Source organism: Cokeromyces recurvatus, assembly GCF_025118155.1.
Source record: "Cokeromyces recurvatus strain NRRL 2243 chromosome Unknown BX663scaffold_64, whole genome shotgun sequence".
Classification (NCBI taxonomy): Eukaryota; Fungi; Mucoromycota; class Mucoromycetes; order Mucorales; family Mucoraceae; genus Cokeromyces; species Cokeromyces recurvatus.
Window position 1 is genome coordinate 1 of NW_026251450.1, and position 10,293 is coordinate 10,293.

At 28.4% G+C, this 10,293-nt stretch overlaps 3 protein-coding genes across 3 annotated transcripts; 2 read left to right on the forward strand and 1 right to left on the reverse strand.

The window, feature by feature from the left end:
- Positions 1-2,586: 2,586 nt before the first annotated feature.
- On the forward strand, positions 2,587-3,891 carry BX663DRAFT_556714 (uncharacterized protein; the record flags this gene model as incomplete). Its single annotated transcript, XM_051531735.1, has 6 exons — positions 2,587-2,706; positions 2,754-3,055; positions 3,197-3,479; positions 3,529-3,562; positions 3,623-3,768; positions 3,844-3,891. 6 exons carry the CDS (start codon positions 2,587-2,589, stop codon positions 3,889-3,891), a joined length of 933 nt encoding a protein of 310 aa, XP_051377437.1.
- A 1,330-nt stretch (positions 3,892-5,221) lies between these two features.
- Positions 5,222-6,558, reverse strand: BX663DRAFT_490873 (uncharacterized protein; the record flags this gene model as incomplete). The annotated part of the gene is made up of 6 exons (XM_051524978.1): positions 5,222-5,397; positions 5,552-5,626; positions 5,687-5,879; positions 5,943-6,238; positions 6,301-6,348; positions 6,417-6,558. The coding sequence occupies 6 exons, from the start codon at positions 6,556-6,558 to the stop codon at positions 5,222-5,224; spliced, it is 930 nt and encodes a 309-aa protein (XP_051377438.1).
- Positions 6,559-6,907: 349 nt separating this feature from the next.
- On the forward strand, positions 6,908-8,160 carry BX663DRAFT_585902 (uncharacterized protein; the record flags this gene model as incomplete). The annotated part of the gene is made up of 7 exons (XM_051532242.1): positions 6,908-6,998; positions 7,059-7,117; positions 7,176-7,353; positions 7,411-7,719; positions 7,753-7,922; positions 7,995-8,075; positions 8,140-8,160. 7 exons carry the CDS (start codon positions 6,908-6,910, stop codon positions 8,158-8,160), a joined length of 909 nt encoding a protein of 302 aa, XP_051377439.1.
- Between the last annotated feature and the right edge of the window lie 2,133 nt (positions 8,161-10,293).

The following is a 10,293-nucleotide window of genomic DNA, read 5'->3' on the forward strand; positions in this document are numbered from 1 at the left end:
AATTCTAGGGATTTAAAAAACATCTCACCATTGCTAGCCATCTGGGATGCACCCTTTCTTAAATGTGATTGGCTGGTTCAAAAAAAATTGGTAGCTTTTCTACCAATTTTTCCTCATTTACCATAATTTCCGCCATAGTGATGCTTTATATTGAAGCGAGATCAAAAACCTGTGAAGTATTAGCAAATGAAGATAATATTGTTCAGAATATTATAGAGCTGAATTATGTAACAGCTGAAAGCGCCAAGAATATTCCCAAGGAAAGCAAAATAAAACCTCGTAGCCGTTTTTATAGAACAAGCTCCAGATATAAGCATAAGTAATATTATAATAGATGAATTACATAATAAAGGATAAACTATAAGCCTGAATATGAAACGAAATTCTGTATAGAACATTATGCAAATAATATAATACTTACTGACATCCAATCATCTAAATGTATCAACTAAATAAGACATCTTAACATTTCTAAATATGTATTTTTATAGCCTTGACAAAGGATTCAGGTCGTCTTTGATCCAATAAAATTAAACATGAAAGATATCAAGAACATATACTCAGATTAAACAATATTTTTTATATTTAAAACTTAATCAGATCATTATAATACCCAATAGATAATCCATAGATCAGTCTCTTGAATCAACAAGATGTATATCCGAATACTAGCACTGTTTCATGACTTACTTTCTTTGACGGTTATTTTTATTTCTTTGATTCAGGATTCATTGATATAAATACAAGCAGTTGTTTAGACACAAAATAATCTTTAACTTTCAATTCTTATTTTTATTTTACTTTTCTTTATTGAATAAAACACGGTCTCGAATTATACTTCCTTTGTTCTCTTTCTCTTTTTATTTTTCTTTATTATATTACGTTCCATCACAAGAGTGACTAAGTTATTCTTCAGCAAAACTGTTACTTCTTCTTCTCTTTTTCATGCTTCCTTCACTAGTAAAACTAGAAAAAAATATTTTATACTGCTCGAAAGCAACGTCGGTATTTGCAGTGTTGTGGTTTAGGTAAGTTTAGATAATTAAAATAGAAGTCAAAGAAATAAAAATAAAAGAAAATAAAACAGAAGAAGTACATTGAGACTTGTCAATAAGTTTATTAAAAGTTAATTCAATACAAGTATTGTTATTAGTTATAAGTTATGAGTTATAATGTAAGAGTATTTTTATATTTTGTGGATAAGGATGATGAGTAATAAGAAGATAGAAATATAACAAATTGTATTTGATAATATAATTATAGAAGAATGATTATTAAAAGTTATAATTATAGATTCACGTCTTTAGTATATATTTATTTTTATAACTAATACGTGTATTCTGAGTAGAATCAATTATTACGCGTATTTGTATTATTCTTAGTTTACCCCAGTTTAACTTGTATAAAGTTATTTTTATAAATTAATATTCAGCAGAACAATAATAGAAGAAAGTATATTTTTAGATGTAGGACTTTTTATTAATTAATTATTTTTCTATACAAATGTAAATATACTAAATATGTTTATAGAGAGAATTATTATACAAATGCACTATGTATTCTATTATGACTATTTATCTTATTAAATGAAGTTAAAAATATTACAACCATGAAAATACATATTAGATATACGACTATAATATCAGATATTGTCATGTAATAACATCTTAGAGAATGACAATAATCGTAGCTTATAAATAATTGGTACTGTTATAGCGAGAGTATTCAGTGTGAATAAATATTAACGACCTGTTTACCCCAAACCCTAGACCCTAGAAATAATGATGTACTAATGATGTACTATAAATATTTTATATTTTTAGCTACAGCGACAGCTCAGGGAGAATAAAGATAAAAATATATCTTATTTCAAGCAGGATTATTGTTAGACAATATTTAGACATAATGATTAGTTATAGTAGTATCCACTTTTTCAAATCATACTTCTATTAACAACACTTTTCTTCGAAAACATATAAATAGCCCCTATCATTATTCTCGGTATAATTTATGTGTTAATTTTGTTCTAATAGACTATACAGAGTCTTCAGGGACTTGTCCTTTTTGTTTTCTCTTTCCTTATCTTTTGCACTTAAAACAGCTACATTTTAAGTTAACCTATTGAGATTGAGCAATTGAACGTTGGATAGGCGAGTTAAACATCCGGACATTTTTTCTCATTGTGATGAGTAACTGGTTTCGCATTATATAATAAACAGGGCACGCTAACGCAGGACAAGGGTGTTGTATTTATACATAACATCATAAAGAGGTCAATATTTAACACAACACCAATGAAATAGCATCTATAAACATCATCTAGAACTACCAAGCAAAGTATAAATAGCCAGATAGTTTTTACGAGAAGAATATTTAATATTTAGTTTTTTTAATAATAATTTTTTTCTAACAAAAAGTTATTCTTACTTGTGCCTGTGTCTCACGATGTATTTCTGTCTTCTTAACCCATACAACAAAGGGTTTGTCCAGCCGGGTGAAAAATATTAGTAGTTACATATATTCTTTACCTTGCTTGTCTGATATATATACATTTATGTTGATGTATAGAAACATTTCAGGGAACAAATGTCTGAAGAACCCTCGGCATCAACGACTGAACAGCCTTCAACGCCAACGCGAGGAAAAAGATATCGCCCATTTTTTACAGTCAAGGACTTTGTAAGTTCTGAAGTAATTACTGATGAAGTAAGTATAGTCCCATAATACGTTAAAGCTTCTTTCATGATGTACAGGATACCAGTAGTGAAATAACTTCTTCTCCATCGTCATTTTTTCCATCTGATCTGATGAATATACCTGTTGGATATATTTGTAGAATCGAGATGTGCAAGCTGGAATGGGTTCCTAATAGTCCTCTTCCTATTCCAAATTCTCACTTTGCTGACTTGGTAGATGGCGCCAATAATAAAGCCAATGAGAATCAATTATTCCCCACGGATTATATAACCCGTTTATATGCCTCCTCTATCTTTAAGACTGATAACCCCTTCTTGGTAAGTGAGGACAAGGATGATGATGATGATACTGGTCTGCCGTAAATTGTTTACGAAAACATTCAAGCCTTTAAAAGGGCTATTTAAAAATGTACGCTGTATATTCAACCGCATACATCCACAACTTTGGAGAAGATTGCTCTTAATAATATCATCACTTCCACTTATTTACTACATGGTAGGTCAAGAATCAAGTCAAAAGGATCAGAGATAAATCTTGTTGCCTCGTCTGTTTCTACCTTTTGGAGTCCGTTGTTCTCCGCTCATGACCAAGTACAAACTGAGTTTGATGCCACTTCCTGGATATTCAAACAACAAGATGATAGTTTTGATGCAAATTTACTCCCTGACATCATATTTAATTATCAGCAACAAGAAGAGGTTGTAGCGATAGGTTGTGGAGAAATAAAGAAGCCAGGTGTCTCCGAAGCCTTACTTAACGAAGATAAGATGCGTGTTTTGGAAGTAATGAAACGACAGTTGCATCAGCGCCTCTGCCGTGCCAAAAAAAGAGTATGAAGCAGTGACCTTTGGTGTTCTTGTGCAAGGTAAGATTATGAGGAAGCAGTAGTGTTGCATATTTTACTTATTATGTTTGTTTTACAAAGGTACAACGGTCATGCTTCTGGAGATAAAAATGGATCTTGAGAATGGTGTATACATGTATCATGAGCCGCAACCATTCCCCCTACCTACTAGGCATAATGCTCATACACATTTACAGATTGCTTTAGAGGCCATCAAAAAGTTGAAGGTACATATCATATATAATAATTGTTGAAAGTAGATCCTTGGCTAAAATACTTATATGTTGCTCATAAATATATAGGGCCAAATGTTGAATTCACTTCCGAAAGTAAAATGTCATGATAGTTAGAGCATCTGGAATCTTTACAGGCACTATGTCCGTCCGATAGTGTCTTCATTTGACTCCATCTACCACGGTCTGTAAATATATACTTTACGTGTGCTATAATTTTTTCTCTCCTTCAATTTAATATGTAAATACATAGTATAATTACCATTACTCTAAAATATTATATACGTTTTTAATACATTTTCAACATATCTCACATATGGATATCTTAGAGATGAACCTCTCTGTGCATAATATAAGTGCTAAAATTGTTATAGCAGCTTGATTGCTAAAGTAGAAAATATGCCCTTAGAATATAGCTCGAATACCAGCTTCTCCTAACATAATACATACGTAAAGAGCTTGTGTTGTGTATTTCATGATGTAATAACATAATAGCTTATAATAGTCAAATCAAAGTCATGTATAACGGAACGATTTTGTATATATTGTCTTTGCACTTTATGCATACAATATTACTTAATTTCAGTTTAGATATGACATCCTTGTGATAAGACAATATAATAATGAATGCCAATATTATGAATCAGTAATAAGTCCAACATAAAATAAAGAATTAACAAAAAAGATATAAGTATTGTAGATTATAGATACTATTATTTTTACTCTTATCTAATATACTTATTTCTAAATGGAATTATTGTTGTGGTTTGGGTAAGTTTAAGAATTAAAAGATAAATAAAAAAAATAAAATAAAACAGACAGAAAAGTACGTTGAGACTTGTCAATAAGTTTATTAAGGTGAATTAATTCAAAATATAAGTATTGTATTGTATTGTTTTATATAAAAAATGAAGGGTTTGATAATATAATTATAGAAATATACTGATTATTATAACATCAAGATTGATTATAGACATATTTATGTCTTTTGTATGAATTTATTGTTATATGACTAGTATGCGTACTTTGAGCAAAATCAATTAGTATGCGTATTTCTATTATTATTAGTTTATCCCAGTTTAACTTACAAAGTTATTTCTATGAATTTATATTCAACAGAGCGATAATAAAGGAAAATATAAATTCATATTTAGGACTTTATCAAATATTTTCTAAACAAGGATAGAAATACTTCATATGTGCTTGACATAATTATCGTATAAGTGCACTCTATTTTTCTATTGGACTTATTTATCGTATTGAATTAAGCCGCAAAATTTTATAGCCATAGTTATAACAATAACTAAATAAAATTTTAATAACATGTGAATTTCTAGTCAAGTAACCTTAACCCGTAATATAGCTAGACTGAGGAGAAAGTTTCATTATTTCTCCTCAACCCTAGCATTTCATTGGCTATCATAATATTGCATATATATTTATTTTGTTAAAATATGACAATCATGGGGATTGAACCCGGATCGCCAAACAAGTCCATTGTTAATTTTGTCACGTACCCCTGGGCATAGGCCGGCTCCCATAAATTACATCTACACCGATCATATTGCCGGTTTGTGGAGAAAAAAAAACAAAATTTTCTCCTTATCTGAGCAACCTTGTTGGCTAACAATAAATAATTAGAAGATAATCTTTTTTTTTATAGAAAGGTTATATTAATTCTTCTTATATATTTCAGTTCAACGGACGTCTGTAAGAAAAGCACTATTTGAGTAGTGATTTTATTCTTCTAAATTATTTCTAGAAAAATGAAGCCTACCAGAAGGATCCTCTTTTTGAGCTCTGGCAATTCGCCACTTATACTCACTAGGTGTTATAGTAGGTATATAACGAACTAATTTAAGTAATTGTTCGTGCAATATTTTATAGAATTGTACTGCCTCTTCTTTTTTACCCGCCTGCAAATAATTAGATATGACATACAGATATACTGTATGAGCATATACATAGTATCTTCTTTTTCTAACGCTACGTTTATACATTTCCATAAACAGAGTTGCAAATGTATTTGTTGGCGGAGGGAAAATGACATTTGCGTATTTTTTGAAGACTTCTTGATTGGGGGAGGCAAGATGGACTTTATTACACTAAAATAGAGACATTCAATATTGATATAGAGAACTATAATAAATGATATCAAGTATATTTACGTCAAATATTTCATATAAGCTTTCTTCATTTCTTAAATGGATGAGGTCAAGGTTTAAATGCGCATTGGGTGCAATGCAATAATTATTGACTGTTGATAAAATGTTGGAGTATGATTGTGCATAAAACACAATCAATGAATTTGCTGTTTCAACATTCAATCCATGCAAAAGAAACATGTTAATATAGCTCTTTTCAGAGTCTTCACAATTTGTATAAAACTGAGGAGCAAATATCAGTTCAAAGTGCCGGTCATCAACGTCAATAGTGGCAGCATCAGGGATAGGAGCAAAAACGACTAGATAAATTAAATTTTAGTTTATAAGACAGCATACTAATAAAATGAGCTATGCTTTATACCTTGGGCTAGATCAGCTATATAAGCAGTCGTATTCTCTCGTTTACGTTCTAAATTTTATTACTAATAAGTCATGATCCTTACAATAAATTAATTGCATATATACAAACAATCTTACCTTCTTGATCGGATATACCTTTAATAACTTCATTGATACTTAAATTTTTAAATTGTAAAATTATTTTTTTCAAACTTGAAAGTCTAGTTTTTCTTTCTGCATTTGTTTGTTGATATTCTTCAAAGTTGATATTATTATTCATCTTATCTATTGTATATATTTGCTTGTTTGTTTTTTGTAAGAAAAAATAAAATAAAATAATGGCTACATGGAAGCATTTATATATGAATATGATCTTTTTTTGATAATGGGTGCTTGCTTCATTATTTAATACAAATACAACTCAAGTATAATGTGTACATTTGAAATTGTAAAAAATAATGTAATATTTTCTTCATATCTTGCTTGAATGTCATTTGAGCTTTACACGCGTTTTTTGTTTTTTATCGCATCGCGAATAAATTATGACAACAGATGAATTCATTAAATAAATTAATACAACAAATTACTCGCCTCCTTTCTTTTTTTTTTTTACTTGTCATTAATTCAATATGAGTATGCAAGAGAAAAGAAAAAATTTAATAAACAATGACATGGTACCAGTTACCAAAAAACAGGCAGTATTAGTATTAGATGAAAAAAGTAAGGAAATCTAATGCACTAATGGTGCTATTGTACTTACTCTTTGTTTAAAAATTATAGGTCTAGATAATATTGTTCAACAGTTGAACAATATGGGCATTAGTGTCCATCATGATGGAGTATTAGTTGACTCGAATAATAATAAGTCAACTTTAAAGTTAAAAATAATAAAAAAAGATGAAAAAAGAAGAGGATGAAATAGAAGAAGAGGAAGAAGAAGAAAAGGAAGAAGAGAAAGAAGAAGAAGAAGAGGAGGAGGAAGAAGAAGAGGAAGAAGAAGAAAAAGAGGAAGAAGAAAAGGAAAAAGAAAAAACAGCCACTTCTGCTGAAAAAGCATTAGTGAGCTGTCGTAAAGGTAAAGGCGTGCTTGATAATAATCATAAAGCATTTATTTATTTACTTTGCATTTTAGTCATCCAAAGGTTTATTAAGAAGGACAAAAGACTTGATAAAAAAATCAATAATAGCATTAATGCTACTACATTTGAAACAAAGCAGATGTTAGAAGGCTTTGAAGAAACAAAAGAGGGGCCCTTAACGTTTGACGAACTTAAGGGTCAATTCAAAACCATAGTTGAGAAGTTCAACATGTCTGAGCTAGCCTCAGAACGTATAGCTTTGAACAAGAATATTCTTCGCGTTATTTTTGTTGTTGAATATAAAAAAGCTAGTTCAATATCAACATTTGATAGAACTAAGTTTAGACAAATGGCGTATGAAGGTAAGTATAAATATTTGCACATTAATGTACAAGTTTATAATTATCAGTTGATATATAGAATTAAAAAAAATAAGCAGAAGGATGAAAAAAGAGCCTTTAGAACATTTGTTCAGATGGGGATGAGAATGTGTACGTTGATGTACTTTTACGGTAGTTTTGCACTAGTAGCAAACTCCGTATTTAACACTACGATGTTGGCGGTAGTAAGTATTAATTATCAACAAATATAAATATATACGTATATCAACAAATACATATATTGATACACTCTTTAGGTTGATAGAATTGGCTTTGCAAAGCTATGTAAAGAAATGAATAATGAAGAATTCAAAAAGAGAATAGAAGAATTTGGAAAAGTAGAATTTGGAAAATTAGAAAAAAAAATATTAAATATAGAAAATAATGCTAAACATTTTAAAGAAATTGCTGAAGTATTCATAAGATTAGAATAAAATAATAATTGCTAAATGGATAATATAAAAAAAATAATAGTAATGCATTAACAGAGTATTATTCTACTACCAATAAGATATCAAAATACTATTCACTAATACACACCACACCACACATTATTATTATATATTGAAGAAAACACGTACAGTGTATTGTATACATATAATCTATATAATACGAAATACAACATACAATATAATATAATATAATCCATATTCCCAACCATGATACTTAATTGTACATTTACTATATTATATCCATTCATAAGCGATTGTTTACATTCATACTTGTCAAACACAAAATAACTCGTCTACATTGATGATAACCTCGAAACCATAAAAGAAAAATGTTTGCTAACTATAAAAATAATGTATTAAAAAGGATGACAGATTAAGAAAAATACACAATATATTATACTATACTCTAAGAAAAAAAAGTACCTTTTTATTTTTGTTAGCATCATAAATATATTTGCTCATAATACTGTTCAATGCATCAATAATGTAACAACTAGAGGAACCTATAAAAGAATAAAAATATATATATTGATTAGTAAAAAGCCATAAAGCCATAAACATAATAAATACTACGCTTTGTTCATTTGTTTGTTTAGCAAAATGTATGTTTGAATTAATTAAAACTAAATATTTATATATAAACAGCTAATTAGTATTCAAAGAATTAAAATTTATTTTAATGTTGACAACAGTATTCTTTTTTTTTATTGTTGTTACGTGTAATAAATATATTCTGCTGGTAGTTGCCATTCTATAATATTAATAAAAGGCTTGAAAAAAAATAAAGAAAGAAACAAAGAAAGCAAAAAAAAAACTTTTTCTGAGGAGTAAAATTAAAAAATTATCGTCCAGTCAAAATACAACTAAGATTAGCTTTGTAACATGTCTAAAAAGAATATACAGTAAAAAAAAATAATATAGGTAAACTTTCTATATCCTTCTTGATTGTTATATAAAAGTTTTTCAATATCGTTAATATTTTTAATTAAATAACTACATCCATTTTTGAAATAATTAAGCTATTGTACATTTACCGCTCATTGAACAAATGTTGAGAATATATAAATAGTAAAGGATCTTCCTGTCGCTACTATAGAATAAAGCTGTCTTGAAGCTAATGTTCTTTTTTCTTTATAGAAAAAATAAATAAATGATACAATATCTACATATTTGATAACTTGGACATTTATAATTATTGAATCACTCTTTTTATATTTGTATACATCATCAGATTTGACCCTTTATTATGCATATATTAAAACAAATATTATATAGATTAATGTTGAGTTTATTAACAGAAATCATAAATGACAAATGCTTCTTCAACTGTGATTTAGGAATGAATTGATTGAACTCTTTTTAAATTAATAGAAAAAAAATACCTTGACACTAATTATTATATGTATTTATTTTTATTTTTTTCGATACCCCTTATGACTGTTATTTCATGTGGGTGTGAATTACTTTAGCATTTTGAATACATTTATATAAATGATTAATAATTATGCTGATCAAACTTGCAGTTTTTTATTATTGTAAAATGTATTTTGCTTTAAAATATATTATAAAGTAAATTATCAATAATGATAGCAAGTAAAGCGAAAAATGTTTATAAAATTGTAGTCATCAACATTCATATGAAACATTTCGTTGAAATAAAGAATAACTATATAATCTTTTCGAGTAATAACGTTAGCAACATTCATTGAGACATTTCGCTGAAATAAAGAATAACTGTATAATCTTTTCGAGTAATAACGTTAGCAACATTCATTGAGACAACTATTTGCAATCTTAGATAACAATGTACTAATCATCTGTTTTTTGGTAGAATTCAAATAAAACAAATAAATAGAAATGTAGGGGAAAGAAAATACAATTGTCATGAGCTGACTTATAATGTCATGTTTCATGATTAAACATGCGGATCATAAATTCATTTAAGAAATTCTATCCTAACTCTCTCTTGATCCGCTCCATCTAATAATATTAAAATCACTAACACTTTGTTGTCAACAATATACCTAATTCGGTCGTAACTAATACTTTTCTGATTCACATCCTATCCTCAGACCTCTTTAACAATTCTTATAAATACCCCATC